General features: G+C 51.9%; 3 protein-coding genes across 20 annotated transcripts in view; 1 reads left to right on the top strand and 2 right to left on the bottom strand.

The window, feature by feature from the left end:
* Positions 1–1326, bottom strand: part of AK8 (adenylate kinase 8) — a 151033-nt gene extending 149707 nt beyond the window's left edge. Inside the window, exon 1 of one of the 3 annotated variants that reach the window (XR_010148806.1) lies at positions 989–1272. Coding sequence is in view for 2 of the 3 variants with exons in the window: in XM_063788114.1 (XP_063644184.1) it covers positions 989–1201 (213 nt within the window). In the remaining variant the exon portion in view is untranslated. Of the gene's footprint in view, positions 1–988 lie in introns of all 3 variants that reach the window. The other 2 variants (XM_001168661.7, XM_063788114.1) reach the window with 2 other exon arrangements.
* Positions 1290–12966, top strand: SPACA9 (sperm acrosome associated 9). 6 transcript variants are annotated; one of them, XM_054659236.2, is made up of 6 exons: positions 1863–1962; positions 2577–2629; positions 6844–7024; positions 10306–10508; positions 11231–11378; positions 12893–12966. In XM_054659236.2, the coding sequence occupies exons 3-6, from the start codon at positions 6881–6883 to the stop codon at positions 12902–12904; spliced, it is 507 nt and encodes a 168-aa protein (XP_054515211.1). In that variant the 5' UTR covers positions 1863–1962; positions 2577–2629; positions 6844–6880; the 3' UTR covers positions 12905–12966. The 6 variants fall into 6 exon arrangements, with proteins under 6 accessions (XP_054515210.1, XP_016817437.2, XP_016817439.1 ...); XM_054659235.2 differs by lacking the exons at positions 1863–1962; positions 2577–2629 and adding an exon at positions 1290–1382; XM_016961950.4 differs by lacking the exon at positions 2577–2629 and having other exon boundaries at positions 1804–1962.
* A 1318-nt stretch (positions 12967–14284) lies between these two features.
* Positions 14285–20041, bottom strand: part of TSC1 (TSC complex subunit 1) — a 54010-nt gene continuing 48253 nt past the window's right edge. For all 11 annotated transcript variants that reach the window (XM_063788106.1, XM_063788107.1, XM_016961953.4 and 8 more), the window contains one exon: positions 14285–19681. In XM_063788106.1, the coding sequence (XP_063644176.1) occupies positions 19162–19681 (520 nt within the window). In that variant the 3' untranslated portion in view covers positions 14285–19161. The remainder of the gene's footprint in view (positions 19682–20041) is intronic.

Here is a 20041-nt window from a genome sequence, read left to right as displayed (position 1 = left end):
GACCCTGTTTCAAAATCAGTAAAAGCTTTCCTGGGCAATTCCTCCAACAATCACTGTGGAAAACACACCAGGTTCTCTAGAGCAGACAACAGGGCTCCAGATGATCCCCCATCCTGCCCTGACCTGCTGACTTCTAACCCAGCTAGCTATTTTATTTGTGATTGGCCACTCAAGCAGTTTTAGGAATCTCTTGCTCTCCCTCTATCAGTTAACACTTTCTGAGGGAAATGTGTTTGATGGAGGTGCAGACACGGGTTTCTTCGTCTGGGCTCAGCTGTCTAGTGTGCAGGGCAGAACCTCAAATGACCACAGACACCACTATGCCCTCCATGCCATGCCTCTGGGGATGGGGTGTACCCTGGGAAGCAGACAAATGATCTGAAAACTGAGCTCCAGCTTCCCCTTGCCTCTCAGAACCTTTGAGTGGCTGAGAGTTCTTCCCCTCCAGCTCCTGAAAGCCGTGACCTCCACCACGTGCAGAAGGGAAAACTGGGGCCCCGGCGGGGACGGGGCCTCGCCCAAAGTCACACGGTGAGCTGGGGGCCCAGTCAGGCCTGGAGCCAGGATGAGAGCTTCGGAGCTGCCGGGGACGTCTGGCCCTGAGGAGGAGGGACCAAGGTGGGAGATGCTGCTGTCCCAGAGGCGGCCCTCTCTGAGGATGGAGATGCCAGCTTGAACTCGGACAATGCCCACCTCAGAAACCTGGGCCGAGAGGCTCCCCACAAATTCGACAGATGGTAATTGTCAGCGCCGGGAGAGCCCCTGGGAGACCACCTCTTGCAACCTGGCATTTCACAGGTGGGGAAACCGAGAAAAGGAAAGGACTGGTTCCAGACCATAAGGCCCTCTGGCGGCACAGCCAGGACCAAATCCCGGCTCGAGTGGCCCCCTTCCTCCCCCTGGGTCCGCCTGAGGCAAACCCGGGCAGGACCAGGAGCGTCCCCAGCTCGCGGGCCCCCTCGGGGTCACGGCGACACACGAATCGTACATCCCGAGTTGGGCTGCTTCGTGGGCGCGCGACTCGGCCCCAGCTGCGGGTCCCGGCCGCGCACCCGACGTCGCAGTGGAGGCTCCCGAGCCGCCGCCAGCGTCGCGACGGGCAGGGGTGTCCGGTCACCTGCATCAACTCGAAGATGTGGTTCTCCTCCCCGTACTGGGGCATCTCGGGGGGGATACGGTGCGGGGCGGTAGCGGCGTCCATGTAGCCGTCTCGGCTCGCCGCTCCCTAGTAACCGCGTCGCTAGGGCCGCCGCGCCGACTGCGTCATCAGCACGCGCCGCGGCCCCGCCCTGCAGGCTCCGCGCCGGGCCCAGATACCCGATCCTCGGTCGCGCGGGGCGCCCCCGCCCCGACCTCCCCGGCTGACGCGCTCTGCGGCTCGGGCAAGTTCTTTCCCCAACCCCGGCCTCGCTTTTCCCATTTGCGCATCTTAGCGGGGGACACCCTCAGGTGGCTTCCAGCTGGGCCTCCTCGTATCTGAGACCCCCGACGAAACCCAGAAGGGGCAAGTCGGCCCTCCGAGGGGACGGGAGGCAGAACCTGCTTCTGGTTCTGTCAGTGCTCCCCGGCCCGGCTCCCTGTGCCTCAGTTTACCCATCTTTAAAACAGAGACGCGGGAATAAATGTGGGGGAGGGTGTTTGAAGGGGGAGGGGCGTCCATGAGATGGGCCGGAGGTTCGAGGATCGGGTGGAAATCCTCAGCCCAACTCCTAGAGTCGAGCCCCGGTAGACCCCTCCCGGCTCCCCGGCTCTGGCCAAGCCGCCACGTGACCCGATTGCTATGGCACCGGCGGTAACAATCACGCCCGCGGCCCCGCCCCTTCTCGCCCGACGTCCCCACCCACCCTCGCCTCCCAAGTCCTGGGACGGGCCTCCCCACCCTCCGGGGCACCGATACTCACGGAGTCACTCCAGCTTCTCTGGGTGCTCCGTGGAGCGAAGAGCGCTCTAGGACAAGCAAGGGTAAACAGGGATGAGTGTGGGTGGGCCCACTCGGACCCCACCCCGGCCTCTGGGTCAGAGACTGGAAGCTGGGGTGGAGGATGGAAAGATGGAGGGGTCCGGAGGATGGAGGGGCCTGCACAGCTGTCTCGGGGTGGGGGCGAGGGGAAGGTTCGCGCTGGAGACGGAGCTTTTTAAGTCGTATGAATTCCCAGTGGTACAGGGCAGCTTGATATTTTATTAGTCGCAACACTGAATTGGGATCTCTAGCTCTTGTCTGTTGCCGTTAATCGTAGGAGCTGTAAGAGTTTGTTGAACTCTTTGTGCTCTCGGCAAAATTCTGTTGTCTCTGTACCTTATGGAGAGGGAAAATGGCACAGTCAATGCAGACAGCCCCAGCTTCAAGTTCTGGCTCCACTTCTTACTGTGTGAGCTTGGCAAACTCTCTGCTTGCTCCGTGCCTCACTTTCCTCCCCTGTGAAGAGGGAACTGCTGAAGGATTTCAGGAGCTAATGTATTGGAGAGTAATTGGCATGCAGTAAGCACACAATATATGGGGCTACTATTAGTAGTAGTATCTCATTTAATCGTTCCAACAATCCTGTGAAATAGGCACCTTCATTCCCATTTTACAGATGAGAAGTTGGAGGATTAGAACAATGAGGAGTGGTTGGCTGGGTAACTTTGGGTGAGTCACTTCCCCTTTCTGGGCTTCTTTTCTCATCAGTTGTTGATCATACAGCCTTAGAACCAGAAGGCCTCTTGAAGAAGAGGCTAATCCAAACTCTCTCATTTGACAGATGGATAAACTGAGGCCCAGAAAAGGGGGAAATCTTGGCTAGGGCCACTGGTTAAATCGGGCAGAGCCAGGGCATGAAGTCTGCATCCAGGCTCCAGCTAAAGCCCTTTTCTACCAGCCACCAGCCCAGAGACATGCCCTCCCAACGTAAAAGCCAGCACTGTTGCCTCTTCCCCTCCAAACCGCTTCCTCAAAGTGTGTACACCTTGGTAGGCTTGTCAAACCCAACTGTAAAGATAGCTGGGGAAGAAAAGGAAGCTGCCTCCCCCTGAGCAAAGAACACAACAGCCATACCTGCCATTTGCACTGGAGAGGTTTGTTTTGCTTCCTGGACATTTCTGAAATGACTCGCCTTTCTCCTCATTTATTTTAAGCCCTAGGCGCTTTTCCTACCATGATTCAATCTTCTTTAGCAGCCTGGAAAAATACAAATCAATTAAAGCCTAAAACCTATGGGTAATCATTTTTTTCCTCCCTCCTCCCCCAGATCGAGAAGTGCCCGTCCCCTGTGCCCTTCATCCACACTAATTTGGCTGCAGTGGCTCTCGTTCAAGGGACGATCACTTCGGATAGCTTATTACAGCTCCTCTCATGACATTCCTGGCGTGCATGTCACAAGTTGCTAGGATCAAGAACAGAGTCAGTTCCTCTCAACCACTACCAACCACAGCTCCCACCATGATGAGGGAAAAGCCAGGCCGAAAGGGCACACGCCCCTTCTCCCTGGAACTCCACCTATGTGCTCTCTCTCGCTTTTCTGGAGCTTCACCTTTGAGTCATTTGTAAGCCCTGGGCCAAGATTAGGGCAAGGCAAGTGATGCACCCTCAGCACAAAACTTAAGGGAATGCCAACAATTCAATCATTGAGGTGGACGTTTTTCACGTTTTAATGCAATATATTTTAAAAATCAATGCTGCCTAAAATCCATTTAGAATAACATGTCAAAAATTTAAGTAAAGGTAGGCTCAGTGTTACTGATTTCTCCTTTTGCCTCAGGCCTCAGTATGGCAAGGTGCAGCTATATATATATATATATTTTTTTTTTTTTTTTTTTTTTTTTGAGACGGAGTCTTGCTCTGTCGCCCAGGCTGGAGTGCAGTGGCGCCATCTCGGCTCACTGCAAGCTCCGCCTCCCAGGTTCAGGCCATTCTCCTGCCTCAGCCTCCCGAGTAGCTGGGACTACAGGCGCCCGCCACCATGCCTGGCTAACTTTTTTTGTATTTTTATTACAGACAGGGTTTCACCGTGTTGGCCAGGATGGTCTCGATCTCCTGACTTCGTGATCCACCCGCCTCGGCCTCCCAAAGTGCTGGGATTACAGGCGTGAGCTACCACGCCCAGCCAGCAATCTTTTCTTTACAAATTCTGATGTTGCCAGCTCATGCTCCTAATCCCAGCACATTGGGAGGCTGAGGTGGGAGGATCGCTGGAGCCCAGGAGTTCGAGACCAGCCTGAGCAACATAGGGAGACCCCATCGCTACAAAAAAGAAAAAAAGAAAAAAAGTAGTCAGGCATGGTGGCACATACCTGAGGTCCCAGCTACTCAAGAGGCTGAGGCGGGAGGATCACTTGAGCCCAGGAGGTCAAGATTGCAGTGAGTCGTGATCACACCACCACACTCCAGCCTGGGTGAAAGAGCAAGACCCATTCTTTAAAAAACGTTTTTGGGGCTGGGTACAGTGGCTCATGCCTATCATCCCAGCACTTTCGGAGGCTGAGAAAGGGAGTTCACTTGAGGCCAGGAGTTCAAGACCAGCCTAGCTGACGTGGTGAAATTCCATGTCTACTAAAAATACAAAAAATAGCCAGGTGTAGTGGCACCCACCTGTAATCCCAGCTACCCAAGATGCCTTTTTTTTTTTTTTTTTTTTTTGAGACAGGGTCTCACTGTGTCACCCAGGTTGGAGTGCAGTACTGTGATCATGGCTCACTGCAGCCTTGACCTCCTGGGTTCAAGCGATCCTCCTGCCTCAGCCTCCCAAAGTGCTGGGATTATAGGCATGAGCCACTGTGCCTGGCCTATTTTCATCTTGATTGCCGAGTTTTTTGGCGCCTTCTTAAGTTTTGCATGGGGGCAAGCGTCTCCCTCACCTCACCCTAGTTGGTCCTGGGTGAGCCGGACACCACGGGAGGCGCAACAGGAAACCACTGTGCGTGAGTCAGCATGTCTGCTCCATGTGGCGGGGACCAGCCAAGGAAATGGCAGGTGTCAATAAACCACGGACCCCCCATCTCATTCCCCACCTTCAGCTCTCCTTTCCATAGGAGGTTGAGCTGGAAAGAGGCCCCTGCCCTGCCTGCCCTGGCCCAGGCCCACCCCTAGGGGAGCTGCGACTGTCCCTGTGTCTGTTGACAGTCACAGTGCTGTGGCTCTGCTGCAGAAGCATACTCTCTTGTCTTCCCAGGAGACCCACTCAGTGGCTCTTAAGGTGGCTCCTCTAAGGCAGCCTTGCTGGCTTTTGGCTCCAGGGATAGAGGCTCCATGGCTGGGCTCCATCTTGCTAAAGGGCCTCTTCCCCAGCCTCCTCCAAGTGCTCTGATGTACCACACCCATCATCTCGCGGAGGCCATCTCCTGGTCTGTTCTTGTGTTTCCTTTCATTCCTCTGATGCCATCTCTTCTTGCATCAACTGGGATGCTCCCCTTACCCTGCCTCTTTTTTTTTTCTTCTTCTTTTGAGTCAGGGTCTCCCTGTGTCCCAGGCTGGAGTGCAGTACTGCGATCATGGCTCACTGCAGCCTTGACCTCCTGGGTTCAAGCTGGACCCCCAGCTCCAGCCCTGCTCTGGACACAGCAGAAAGAAATATTTCCCAGCCCCGTCTTGTTATTCCTATCCACCTGGGACCTGCTTGGAAGCTTGGAATGTGCCTTCCCTGCCCCAGTCCATGCTAAATGTTCTGGCCCCTTCCATCTCCAACATCTCCCTTGGACTGGACCTGACCTCAGCACAGCCTTCTCTGACCCCTGCTCATGTGGTGACACGTTCGAGCCTGGCCTTTGTTCTGGAGGCAGTGGAGGGGCAGCCGAGTGTGGCAGCACTGACGATGCTGGTTAGACGTAAGGAAGCCTAGGACCCAGGGTGTCTTGGGCACAAATTTGCTGTGACACCCTGGGCAAAACCTTTCCCTCTGAGCCTCACTTTCCCCGTAGCAGCTCAAGGGAGCTGAGTCCCTTCCAGCTCTAACATGAATAGAAATCTGTGGTCTGGAGCATTTTGCACGCATTCAGCAAAACTGTGATGTCATGGAGCACACACCCACAGACTCTTCTGCTCACAGGAGGATTGTAGATGCTCTATGGAGCACCCAAATCACAGCAGGGACAGTCTGTGAGGCGCCAAGAGAGAGCCCTCCCCACAGTCTCCATGTTACTGATCATGGCATTCCAGCAATTAACAGGGTCAGGGGGCAGTCTACTAGCCACCAGCCCTGCCCTGAGAATGCGCAAAGCTGAGACCAAGGCTCCTGCCCCCAGCCCAGAGCAGGCAGACTCACATCTTCTCAAACTAGACAGTCTAGTATTGATTCTTCTCCCCACTTAATCCATGGGAAGGAATTCCCAGACTTTCCCACCATTTGCAGAGCAGCTTTAAAATAATTTGATCCAAACTGATCATCTCCTGGTTTTATATCCTGTGGCATATCCCTTGATCCCAGGTTTTGCTGACACCACAGCAAGGGATTGGAGGGTGTGTGTGTACACGCGTGCGTGTGTGTGTGTATGCATGTGCCTGTATGTGTGTGCACATGCATGTGTGTGCGTGTGTGTGTGTGCGTGTGTGTATGTAGATACCCACATCTGGAGAAACAGAACCAGAGAAACTCTGTCCACAGCTGAGGGAAGAAGTCACATTTCATGGCAGAGAATGTGTTCATGGAGGGTAAATTTCGAGGTCAGGCTCAGCTCTGTCATGGACAGCCTGGGGGCTCTGGACAAGTGTGCAGCCTCCCAGGGCCTCGCTTTCTTCTGTGGGGAGGCACTCACAAGGCGCTCCAGTGAGAGGGGCCGTGGGTATCCCTCTCCCCTGACAGTCCTTCCCTCCGGAGCTGGATCCGAGCATTGGGTCCCAGGACCTCATCACTATCCTCTGTCTCCCCATAGATTCCTCTTCTCCTGTAAATGACCACAGAGGAAGACAATGAATGAGGTGAAAGAATCCCTTCGCAGCATCGAGCAGAAGTACAAGCTCTTCCAGCAGCAGCAGCTCACCTTCACCGCCGCTCTGGAGCACTGCAGGGAGAACGCCCACGACAAGATCCGGCCCATCTCCAGCATTGGACAGGTGGGGCTCCCGACCCCCACCCCGGCCGAGGGGCAACAAGCCCAGTCCCCTCTCACAAAAGATGAAACCACTGGGGCCCAGAGAGGGGAAGGACGTTTGCGCCAGAATTAGGACCCGGACCCAGAACCTAAATGATGTAATGAGTCCTTCATTCGTTTCTCTACCAAATATGTAAGTGAATAACAAGTGAATAAAGAGGCAGGTTTAAAACTCAGCCGGCCAGGGCTTAAGTCCTAGCTCCACCATGTGCCACTGCTGTGATCTCAGGCCAATGACTTCACCTTTCTGTGCCTCAGTGTCCTCATCTGTGACGCAGGTTCAGTGGTCACCCATAGAAAACCGGGGATTTACTGGTGACCAGAGGGATCCTGTCCTTCCCATCAGATTCCACTGGGGGTTGAGGAACTGTGGGATGCCAAGCACACCGCCAGGTGCTTTCGCAGATGTTTTTATTTAACCTGCATCTCCTCCAGGGTTAGCTGCTGTCCAGGTTTGCTGTGCAGGACTTGGAGGCCTCAAGACCAAATGATCCTTCCAGGATGTTAGGGGCTGGAGCTGCAGTGCAGTTAGGAACACACACAGGCCGGCCCTTCACAGCTTGGAGGGAGTCAGCTTGTGGAAGGGTAACTGCCCCAAGATGGGTGGGAACAGGCGCAGGGCTCAGAACTGCAGAGGAGAAACAGGCTCGGGAGGAACAAGCAACCCTTGCTGGCAGCATCCTTTAAAAACATTTTTTTCTGGCCAGGCGTGGTGGCTCATGCCTGTAATCCCAGCACTTTGGGAGGCCGAGGCAGGTGGATCATGAGGTCAGGAGTTTGAGACCAGCCTGACCAACATGGTGAAACCCTGTCTCTACTAAAAATACAAAAATAGCTGGGCGTGGTGGTGCGCATCTGTAATCCCAGCTACTCAGGAGGCTGAGGCAGGAGAATTGCTTGAATCTGGGAGGTGGAGGTTGCAGTGAGCCGATATTGTGCCACTGTACTCCAGCCTGGGCGACAGAATGAGACTCCGTCTCAAAAACAAAACAAAACAAAAACAAAAACAAAAAAAATGAAAAAAAAACTTTTTTTTCTAATTTTGGTAAAATGTTTCCTCAATTTTTTAACTCAAAAAAAAGTTAAATATAGAGGCCAGACACAGCGGCTCATGCCGGTAATCCCAGCACTTTGGGAGGCCGAGGTGAGTGGATCACCTGAGGCCAGGAGTGGAGACCAGCCTGGCCAACATGGTGAAACCCCATCTTTACTAAAAATCCCAAAATTAGCCAGTTGTGGTGGTACGCACCTGTAGTCCCAGTGACTCGGGAGGCTGAGGCATGAGAATCACATGAACCCTGGAGGCAGAAGCTGCAGTGAGCCGAGATCGCACCACTGCACTCCAGCCTGGGTGACACAGCAAGACCCTGTCTCAAAAAAAAAAAAAAAAAAAAAAAAAAAAGTTAAATGTACAGAAAAGGAGCACCCATATAACCCTCACCCAGATTCACCGACTTGTGACATTTAGCCAATTTAGCCATATTTGCCCACGCATGCAGCCCCTGAGCTATTGGAAAATAAACCTCCTCTTCTGTAAACCTGGACTTCGGGGGAAAAAAGAAAAGAAACTGCCTACATCCTTTTTAGTCCATCCTCCAGAAGCTTCAAAAGTCAACAAGTGTCCCTTCCCAGAATCTACATCCATGCATAAGGGAGTGGCCTTCTTGCCTTAGGTTCAGCCGAGGGCTCTTGGTAAACAGTGGCCTTGTGTTCTGAGTTGCCTCACCCCTCCCCTGCCCTCCCTGAACCAGAAGTGTCCAAAGGTTCCCTGCACACCGCCCCCCACCCCCGCAATGCTCTGTTGTAGTTACACCATGGGGCAGGTTCCTCCTCCTCGACCCCCACAGGTGCCTTTGTGGGTATGAGTGTGAAAAGCCTCTCCCCCTTACGAAGCTGCTTGTGCATGGCAGTTCTTGGGAAGGAACCACTTCAGATTGTTTGGGGAAACATCCCTTAGCAACAAAAAGACAAACGGTTACAGCAAGAAAACCCTGATTTAGATGTAGACCTTTGTGGGTGCTGGAGGAGGTGATACCTGCATCTGTCATCAGATTGTGGAGAGTAGAACCATCTGACTATGAAATGGGTCTGTTCATCTGGCCTGGACCACAGCCAATTCCTCCCTAGCACGAGATCAGACCTCCTGCTCTGGCCCAACCTCAGATGCAGTCACTGGGTAACCCCATAAGCTCCACTTACTGGCCTGCCCCTCCTTCTCCACCTGGTGAACACAGTACAGCTGAAGCCCAAAGGATTCCAGTCCCTGCTGTTTCCTCCTCAGTATGGGTGGCCCACGCTGGCATTTCTCACAATGAACCCTCTAGAAGTGGGATGACAGGCACTGTGGCATTAAGTCAGGGGGCAGCCCCCTTTTGCTTTAGGCGGTGGTTGGTTCAGGTGGCACGGGGACAGGTGAGGGGTAGGGCACGGAGCCACTGAGCTGGGGACATCCAACTAAGCCACTGGTGCCCTGGGCGGGTTATTTCACCTCTGCAAACCTCCAGTGTTCATGTCATGGTACTCATCTGTAAAATGGGAATTTAAAAAGTACCTACTCAGTGTGTAGGGTTTAGATGAAGACAAGTGAGAGCAGGCCCGTAAAGCATTTTGCATGGTGCCTGGAACACTTGATTTTATATCCATCTATCTATCTACCCATCCATCTGTCCATTTAATTTAATTAATTTTTTTTTTTTGAGATGGCATCTTGCTCTGTTACCCAGGCTGGAGTGCAGTGGCATGATCTCGGCTCACTGCAGCCTCCTCCTCCCGGGTTCAAGTGGTTTTCCTGCCTCAGCCTCCCGAGTAGCTGGGATTACAGGCATGTGCCACCATGCCTGGCTAATTTTTTTTTTCCTAGTAGAGATGGGGTTTCACCATGTTGACCAGGCTGGTCTCGAACTCCTGACCTCAAGTGATCCCCGCCCACCTCAGCCTCCCAAAGTGCGGGGATTACACGTGTGAGCCACTGTGCCCAACCGATCCATTAATTTCATATCATGTCTATCCATCCATCCATCCATCCATCCATCCATCCATCCATCCATCTATCCATCTATAGAGAGAGAGATACCACTATATAGAGTGGTCTGTACCTTAAAATGCTTAAGCGTTACTTGCGTCTCCCCCATGAGTCATGTCGGGTGGGAGGGAGTAGGGTGGGTGCTTCTGGACATTTGCGCCATCAGCCAGCCCGGACCCGGGTTGGCACGTCCCCAGCTCATGTGGCGGTGGCCCTTGCAGGTGCAGAGCTACATGGAACACTACTGCAACAGCTCCACAGACCGGCGGGTTCTGCTCATGTTCCTGGACATCTGTTCCGAGCTGACTAAGCTCTGCCAGCACTTTGAGGCCGTGCACTCTGGCACCCCAGTCACCAACAACCTCCTCGAGAAATGCAAAACCCTCGTTAGCCAAAGCAACGACTTAAGCAGCCTCAGAGCAAAGTAAGTCCCTCTGATGCTGCTCTTGAGGCCCCGTGTGTGCCTGTGGGGAGGCCTCTGTCCTGCTTCTTTCCTGTTGCCTGGATCATGGTGCTCCTATTAGACCACCCTGGGCTAATAGGAAATCCCAGTCTCCACTCATTTACTGGAATGACTTGGATTCAACAAAACCTTTTCTTTACAACCATCGTAGACATGGCAGGACACCAGGTGTCTCACGGGTGTTAGCACCAGGCAGGTGGAGAAGGGGGTGTAGAGCCCAGAGCAGTTGCTCCCAGAAGCCGACAGAGATCCTCACTGACATGCAAAGAAGTGGACACCAGAGCCGCCTCCCAGGGGCGGCAGCACTGCCACTGAGGGCTCCTCATCCTGACAGCCCGGGAGCCCGCAGCACAGTGGGCCAGAGCCTGGGGAAGCTCTGTAGATACCAGGGTGAGAAGAGCCAGAGGGATGAGCCAGCCAGTTCCTCACCCCTAACCCAGGTTTCTACGGACCATGGGGCAGTGGTTTGCATCTCCTGTCTTTCACACCAGAATTACCTGGGGCTTGTGGCACCCCAGGCCTGGTCTGCCAGAATCTCTGGGGACAGAGCGCCTCAGCGTGCTGTGTGTCCAGTTCTAAAGCCTCCCCAGGTGACTCTGCTGTGCCTGAGGTGTGGCAGCTGCTTGCCACAGCATGGCAAGTCCCGGGAGCATGGGTTCACCTGGCCCCCTGCCGTCCTGCAGATACCCTCATGATGTGGTGAACCACCTCAGCTGTGACGAGGCCCGGAACCACTACGGCGGCGTGGTCAGCCTCATCCCCCTCATCCTAGACTTAATGAAAGAATGGATCGCCCACTCCGAGAAGTTGCCGCGCAAGGTGCTGCAGCACGTGAGTGAGCCCCAGGCGCACCAGGAGAGCACCAGGGGAGCCGCTCGTCCTGCCCAGGCCACAGGGACCCAGCCCGGGGCCACTAAACACAAGTGTAGACAGCTCACAAAAGCCAGCCTCAAACCCAGGGGATGTTCAAAACCGCCCTGGAGGCCTCCTGGTGGGAAATTGTAACTCAGAGCCAGGAGCTCCGTCGGCAGAGAGCTTTGCTGTTTAATTTGGATTTTACTGGTTGGTCCTTTTTTCACTGGTACCCATGGACCCTGCCACTTACTAACCCCAAGGGAATCAGCCAATATATTACTGAGACTTCCTCTCTCTCTTCTTGCTTTAACTTCTTTTTTTTTTGAGACGGAGTCTCGCTCTGTCGCCCAGGCTGGAGTGCGGTGGCGCAACCTCGGCTCACTGCAACCTCCGCCTCCCAGGTTCACGCCATTCTCCTGCCTCAGCCTCCCAAGTAGCTGGGGCTACAGGCGCCCACCACCTCGCCTGGCTAATTTTTTGTATTTTTAGTAGAGACAGGGTTTCACCATGTTAGCCAGGATGGTCTCGATCTCCTGACCTCATGATCTACCCTCGTGATCGGCCTCCCAAAGTGCTGGGATTACAGGCATGAGCCACAGTGCCTGGCCCTCTTGCTTTAACTTCTAACGTTTCCACTTCTAAGCATCAGGCTCCGTGCTGATGAAGAGGAAACCCACTTACAGGAGTTGCCCAAACAGGATGGTGTGGTAGAGGGTCCCGGGAGGGCACTGAACTGTCACCTAGGTCCTCTTTGAGCCACATCCGGCTCCAGTGCCAGGCCTGTCCCTGCTGCGGGCTGCAGTTTTGCAGAGGGTGATCAAGCTGGAGACCATCTGCTCCTTGCCCCACCACCAGCCCCAACTGTAGGCAAGGCACACGCTGTTTGCGAGCCAGGGATGCTCCCCTCCAGGATGGAGTGGGGGTCGGCATGTGGAACTCAGCGTGTTTTTTTTTTATTTTTTGAGATGGAGTTTCACTCTGTCTCCCAGGCTGGAGTGCAGTGGCACGATCTTGGCTCACTGCAACCTCCACCTCCAGGTTCAAGCGATTCTCCTGCCTCAGCCTCCTGAGTAGCTGCAATTACAGGCGCCCACCACCCCACCTGGCTAATTTATATATATATATATTTTTTAGTAGAGACGGGGCTTCACCATGTTGGCCAGGCTGGTCTTGAACTCCTGACCTCAACTGGTCCGCCTCGGCCTCCCAAAGTGCTGGGATTACAGGTGTGAGCCACGGCACCTGGCCAGAACTCAGTAGTGTGTTTAGTTCTCTGGACCACAGCCAAAGGGGAATAAACTCACCTTTCCTTCTCCTTTACTTGGGAGAGGGAGACCATGACAGAAGCCAGAATTCTGATTTTGTGGCTCTTGAGCAAGGGCGATGACCTGGTTTTCACAGCGTAGTCGAACCCCAAACATTGTAAAATGTGTCCCTGGCTTCTGAGCTTGCCCAAAGTAATGTCTGACTGTTGGTTTTTCCCTTCACAGGGGACGACTTAGCTTCTGTATTATTGTTGCTTCCTCAGGGGGAGACAGTCAAGAATAAAAAGTATTCTACCACCTCTCTGCCTGACTTGGTTTCCTGGGATTTATCCCTGAAAGAAAACCTACATCTCCCCTAAGACATCAAAGGACATTGGGCAGTAAGCCTCAGCAGACAGCAGAGAGAGAGGCCACCCTAGGCAAGGGGGCGTGCCTGTCTCAAGTCGGCTTCTAAGAGGCTCATGCCCAAGCTCCAGAGGACCAGCAATCAGATCTTCCTCCAAGGATGGGAAGTCTAGTTAGAGACCTAGTCAGATAAGAAAACCTGAATTTTCCAGAGAAATTAAAAACTGCCGCCTCCCAGCCTTAGTCTCAAAGGAGTTGCTTCAACCATTAAAATGGGCAGAGCAGGGTGGGTGCAGTGGCTCACGCCTGTAATCCCAGCACTTTGGGAGGCCAAGGCGGGTGAATCACTTGAGGCCAGGAGTTCGAGACCAGCCTGGCCAACATGGTGAAAACCCGTCTCTACTAAAAACACAAAAAAACTAGCCAGATATGGTGGCAGGCGCCTGTAATTCCAGCTACTTGGGAGGCTGAGACAGGAGAATCACTTGAACCTGGGAGGCGGAGGTTGCAGTGAGTTGAGACCAGGCCACTGCACTCCAGCCTGGGAGACAGAGTGAGACTCCGTCTCAAATAAATAAACCAAACAAATAAAAATAAAATGGGCAGAGCAACGCTGATTTCCAGACACAGCCAGGCAGAGGCAAGCAATTGAAAGCCACATCACAAATGAAATTCATCCCTGGTCCTTATATGGAAGTCCCAGGCCAAGAGATCATAAGCCAGGGTAGATGTCAAAATTGTGTAAAGGCAGTTTCCGGCCTTCTTCTAAAGCCCATGAAGGGCACGGAGAAGGGAATGTCGGGAGCTGCACTGTCTCCTTGGCCCACTCATATTAACACAACCAGCAAGGCTCAAGAGGGCAAGCTCTGGAGCACTGAAGTGTCAGTGTGGTGCCACCAAAACATGGGACACCCAACATGCCAGCACGGAGAAGCCACACACCCCTGCAGACAGCCTGGCTCTTGGAGTTTTTCTGTAGGCAGGATTCAAGTCACCCCCTCCCACACTATGCCACTTGGCCACTCTTTGAGGAAGAGCATGAATTTGAGGCAGATACAGGAAGGATTTGTGGCTGTGCACCAGACCATTTGCCAGAATAAAAAGGGTCTTCTTAGAGACAAAAGCCCAAATCCGTTATTTGTCAGGCTCCTCTTCCAGTCACCCAAGGTAGCCAAACCAGACCCTAAGGCTTTGTATCTTTGGACCAGTCCCCTGCTTGACCTATAAGCTTGCCAAGGCCAGTGTAAGCCACTCCGTGTCCACACAGCAGAGTAGTGCAAAACAATAAATTTTTATTTGTTCACAGTTAAACACAAGCAACTGCCTTGACATTTTAGAACATTCTAAGAAGGACAGCAAACCCTTTTGATTCCAATTCCCATTCACTAAGATTGTACCATTTTATCTTGCAGTTCATATTTATGGCATCTGATGTGGATTGTTGACATGCTTTTAGGATTGAGGCGGGAAAGTTTAGACCTTTTGACAAGAGCTGACTTTCTTCAATTTAACTAAAAGCAGTCCGTTAAAAAAAATCAGTTTCTTTCACTGATGGGACCCCTTTAAACTGCAAGTTTGCCACACATGGTTCATTCATGATTGAGTTATAAAACTAGATTATGTCTTAGCAAAATCTGTTCCTCCGTAATATATTTGTGGTCCATAGAAGTCTTCTGAAAAGTGATTACTGATTCTTCCTAGTGCAAAATGCATGGCTGCCTCTTTCATAAGCCAAAGTACTTGCTACACAGAGCAGCACCATACCCTCCTGTCCAAACACTGTAAGAGGTGGGGAAAGGGAGGGAAGGGTTGGTCCGGGGGTTCTCAGACTCTCAGGGTTTCCACTGAAAGGTCCATTCCAATGGTTAAACCAGCCTACTTATCTCAGAGGATGGATAATGCGGCGCTGGGAAGTGGGGAGGAAGCTCCTCTGCCATCATGAACTCGTTTCATGACCAGAAGCCGTGGGCACAGGTGCTCGGCTCTTCCAGGCAGGCTTCCCTTGTAGCTACAGCTACTCTTCCCTCAGGCGAGCAGATAGGGACTGCAGGACGGCATGGAAGAGACAGGAACACGCTCCCCTGGGCACATCGAAGAGTCCCGGACAGGCAAACAAGCCACATGGGACAAGGGTCACAGCAGCAGCCTAGGGGCCAGTCCTCGACCTAAACTTGTTCTTTCACCTACAGACAAAAGCTTAATCAAGTGCAATCAATGCCTTGGGATCTTTGCAGCAATCTGGGGGGCATGTGTCACAGAACTCTGGATGTAAACAGATACACAAACATCTTCAGACTGGATACGTCTTTCCAATACTTGTTGCGGGTCGGTTTTAAAGCATGTACCCTGGAGAGTGAAGGTGCAGCAGATAGGTATACTGATTTGAGTCACTCCACACAAGGCAGCTTCCTTCTCCAGGTGGGGCAGAGCCCCCTGGGGGAACAACTCTCCAAGAGTATCCGCAGGAGGCGGGCGGCACTCCATCTCACCAAGGTCCTGGCCGGGCCTTCGCTCTGCCCAAACCCTCCTCCAGCCCGTACGGGCCTCCTCCCACCTCTCAGTGCTTTCAGCGAGAAAAGGTGAGTCTCGTTACGCAGAACTTGTTTGCTCTTCGGTTCTTTCCTTCTTCAAGTGGTATGCTCTACTATTTGGTAGAAATTCACATTGGCTCGTCACAGCACACTTCAGTTCTGCTGGCTACATGCAACACATACCCAGTTTTCTATTCTTAACAGTGAGTCTGAGCCTCTGTGGTCTCAGAGATCCTTTCATCCCCATGACCATTTTATACATCCTCCTCTCAACAACTGCTAGAGTTTTATCTTTCCCAACAAATACACCAGAAACTATGTGTGCTGTTGCAAATGGGGACGGCCCAAGAGTCTGGAGTTTTGTTCCCTGCTGCCCTGCTTTTACCCAGTAATGTGCGGCATGGTGGGTGAATTTTTCTAATTGTCCTGGGTCGTAACAGTTCACCTTCTCAGAACAGTTTGGACTGTTTCCCCAACCATGTCACATAAGCTTTGGCTCGCAAAGTAGCTCGCCTCTCGCCTCTCCACTCTTCAAGCTTAGTAAGAAGATTCCGCAGCTTAGTCCCAAAGGTCGGGCAGTTTTCTCTCCTGAAAAACTCTGTGGACACACCTAGAGGGGTCACTGTCTGCCCACCTGCCTTAGTAATGCTGGTCCTAAAACTCATCTCCAAGGACATCTTTCACAACTTCTCCATCTAAGAAATGACCTTGACCTTCCTACCTTTGGGTTTGTTTTTTTTCTATTCATGACCACGTTGTTTCTTCCAATCCCATAATAACAATTTTTATAGACTGTATAGCAGAGCCTTGTCAACGGCTTTTTGAAAATCCATCAAAGTTCTATCAGATGCAGATCTGTGTGTTCATTCACCAGCAGGGACTCCGGAGCTCATTTGCTCTGCGCCTTCCTATCCCCCTCCCCGCTAAAACTGTAGTGCACCTTTTTAAAGGAATTCCATGCTGCACAGCAGCAGACTTCGGGCTCCTCGGGGCCTGTGCTGACTCTGGTTAGTGTCAGGTGGGGATCCGAGTAGGTTATGCACATTGGCCAAACAGCTGAGACAGGTACGCTCACCCATAGTGATTTCTGGACGGAGGCCATCCAATCCCAATATTTATGAATACCAAGCTGCTTAATTGGTTTCAAGGTAGACTCTGCCCTTAACGCTTATTGTACTAATACCTTTGCCCAGGACTGAATTGCCTCTCAAGAGTAATACTGTCACCTTTCCATCCTTAAAACTACCCACTGCAGCATGATCAAGTGACCTGTTGACTCTTGGCAGGTTTATCATGTCCAAAACCAAACCAAACCTAACTACTGACTCTGGAGTTCTTTGCAACATGAAAGCCTACATTTTTAGGTTGGGCACCTTCAACATGACTCCAGGTCTCATTCTCCCAACCGTAGTTGAATAAAACCCACAGCCTCCTAGAACTCAAAGGCACCTGAGCTTGGAGCCACATTTGTTATAAAGCTGAGTAAAAGGACACCCAGGCCGGATGGATGAGCTGAGGACCCTGTGCAGACACGTCCATGGAGCTTCCAGCACAGGCCTCTGTCCATGCTGCCTCCTTTCTGCCCTTTATTTTTATAAGCTGTCCGTTTCTAAAATGTTTTTTCTTTTGCACTTGGGCCTCTTTTCCTTTCCAATTCAGGAAAAGGCTTTAAGTGCCTGGTATGTTGTTCTGTGGCACAGATCTCTTGGGCATGAGGAGAAGGAAAGCACTTAAAACCAGTTTCAGGATTCACTGATGGGATTTCCTTCCCTTTCTAAATTTGTTCATGTTTTCCTTTTCTAAAACTGAACCAGGAAACTAGACTGTATTGGATTTTAAGCTTTCCTTTGGACAAAGCTGAATTAAATGTGTGGTGTCACTAATACTCCACATCTGACAATTCAGTACCACCTGCCAGCCTGTGCTAGGCTGAGTAGTTGGGACCACGCCCTGCCACAGGCTGGGAATCAGTCACACCCAGAAAGCCTGCCTGAACAGGTTTTCTGCTGGTATAGCTAGGGTGACAGAGTCTCTAACTGTCTAGTCCCCTTTAGTTAGGGATGCTAGAATATTTATTGCCATGCTAAAAAAAAAAAAAAAGACTTTCATTCTTTCTGCTCGAGGCCTCCGTGTGCACTAAGATTTCGTACCGTGACAGTTTTTTTACCTCTTTATGACTGAATCCTTCTATTCTTTTTAATGAAAGATAGAAACAGGAAAGCCAAGTTCACTGGCTCCTTCCTATCAACTCCCCCTGCCTCAGCTGGAACACCAGACCACAGTTCTTAGGCTTCTAGCATTTCTTTCAGGAGCACTTGTTGAGTTTGGATTCTCTGCCACTGCCACTTTTCTGACTAGTGTCATCTCTCGGGAGCACGTGGGGCAGCCTAGTGGGTATACACAGCCAGCCTTTGCCAGCATTCTCCTGGACTCTGTTTAGACTGCTCTGCCATTACTAACATGGAGAGTGTGATGACATCAGCTCCCTGGAGAGTCAGCCCCTGAAAGTTGGAATTGGTATGAAAAAGCTGCCCCTCTTCTGGTAGCCTAGAACCTGCTACCGTGAGGCAACCCTCATGGCCTGGGAAATGATGGTCACATACACTTTGCAGAAACTCTTTGGACCTTCAGAGCCTTTCTGCTGCAGTGTCACATATAAGCTGACATGAACAAGAGGCGTATGCACACAAAGGGAGGCCAGTAGACAGAAGGGTTTAACAAAAGGCCCGGCAAGCTGAGATGGCCTAAAGGTGCAGTTCCTCATGCTCAAGTGCTTCTCGGGTAACCTCTCCCAGTGACTGCTCCTTCCCTCCTATGGAGAACAGGTTTTACCACCTACACACCAGCCTGTGGTCACAATAGTACCAGCATTCAAGCAAACACCAAATAAATAAGAGGTAGTGGGGGAAGAAGAGACAAGAGCTTTCCCAAAGGGTGTGTGGTCTCCACAGTGCCAGCTCCAGATTTCTGAAACAGGCTTCTGTTTACACAGAACTTTCTAGGAAGCTTATCAGAACTGCCAAAAGAATGCAAGTATGAATAAACCGTTGTTCTTCTAGACCTGCTGCTTTAGATGCTGAACTTCAGAATCAAAAAAGCAGTCGGAAAGTCTCATGTAAACGCTTTCACGTAAAGACAACCAGCTTTGCAGGCTATGTCCTCCTGGGAGGGACAAAACCAGACTTACCTGCAATGCAACAAACTACCTGGTCTAATTGAGAGCCAACCCAGTTATCTGAACTTCAGGAAAGCAGAAAGTGGTGTGTTAGACTCAAAGATTAAATTTGGCCTCATATTGCACAGCTTCAAAGGACGCAACCATTTTGGGGGGAAAGGAAGAAAGGAAAGCTACCGAGGAACACCGACTGGCCCTTGGATTAGAACACACTGCGAGGTCAATGAGAGGGTTAGGGCGGGTGGAGGGGAAGGTCAAGAGGCATTTCAATGCCAGATCCAAAAACCGTTCTGCATTCAGTCAGCTGTCCAAAGGACCTCCGTCCCATTTCCACACATGAACTTGCACTCAGACCCTGGAAACAGGAAAGCTTTGAAACGTGCATTCACACCTCCTGTTCTGTGCCAACAATATGCAAGTTAACACTGATTGACCATCATTCCTTAGCTGTGTTCATGATGAGTCTCATTGTAGTCCATGATATGTAGCTGTCCAACACTGTCCGGGGTCGGGGGAGACGGGTGAGGGCCATCTAGGTTCAGGGGAATCTTGGCTTCCACACCCAAGTCTTTGCCCAGTTCTGTCTTTAGGCTCTCAGAAAGGCTACTGGTCATGCCGTCCTCATCACACTGGCTCTCGCTCTTATTACGAAATAACTCTCGAGCCTTCATACCCAGGAAGCTTTTTGAACTGGGAAGTGAGCCCACAGTGGTGGGGATGCTGGCAGACGCTTCTCCCATAGTCGTCTCCCACCGACTGCTGAATGGGCCTGCCCTCTGGTGTGGGGGTTTCTCTGGGGTAGAAAGCTCGCTGCTGCTGCTGCTGCTGCCTCCACCACCTCTGCTTCCACTACTGCCCCGGGTGCTGCTGGGCCTGGGGGTCTTGGTCTCACCGTTGTGGCCAGATGCCTCTTCATTGTGCCCTACCATGGAATCTGAGCACCCGTCATTACAACAGTCAAGCCTGTAAGAAAGCCAGGGAGGAAAAAAGGAGCTGGTGATTGGAGTGTCCACATTCGGAGGATGTGGAATTACACTGACACACACTCACACTGACACTGAACTCCGCTAGCCCACTCTCTGTTTTATAATACTGGACTCAAGAGATCTCATCAACAGAAACCTAAGTCACAACTAGGGATAGTAGGTGGCAATCTTAAGTGTGAACACTTCCTGTGGCCATATGGAGGGACTCAAGGCCAGGAACACGAACACGAAGAGATCACTGGGCGTTCTGAGGAAAGGAACGTCAGAGTGGGTCTCTGGAACGGAGTGAGCTGAGCGTTGCAGCCCGTCTAGTCAGCTGTAACTGCTTCCCACACCA

This window comes from Pan troglodytes, chromosome 11 (assembly GCF_028858775.2).
Source record: "Pan troglodytes isolate AG18354 chromosome 11, NHGRI_mPanTro3-v2.0_pri, whole genome shotgun sequence".
Taxonomy (NCBI): Eukaryota; Metazoa; Chordata; class Mammalia; order Primates; family Hominidae; genus Pan; species Pan troglodytes.
The sequence above is the reverse complement of the archived record's forward strand: the minus strand, read 5'-3'. Positions and strand labels throughout refer to the sequence as shown.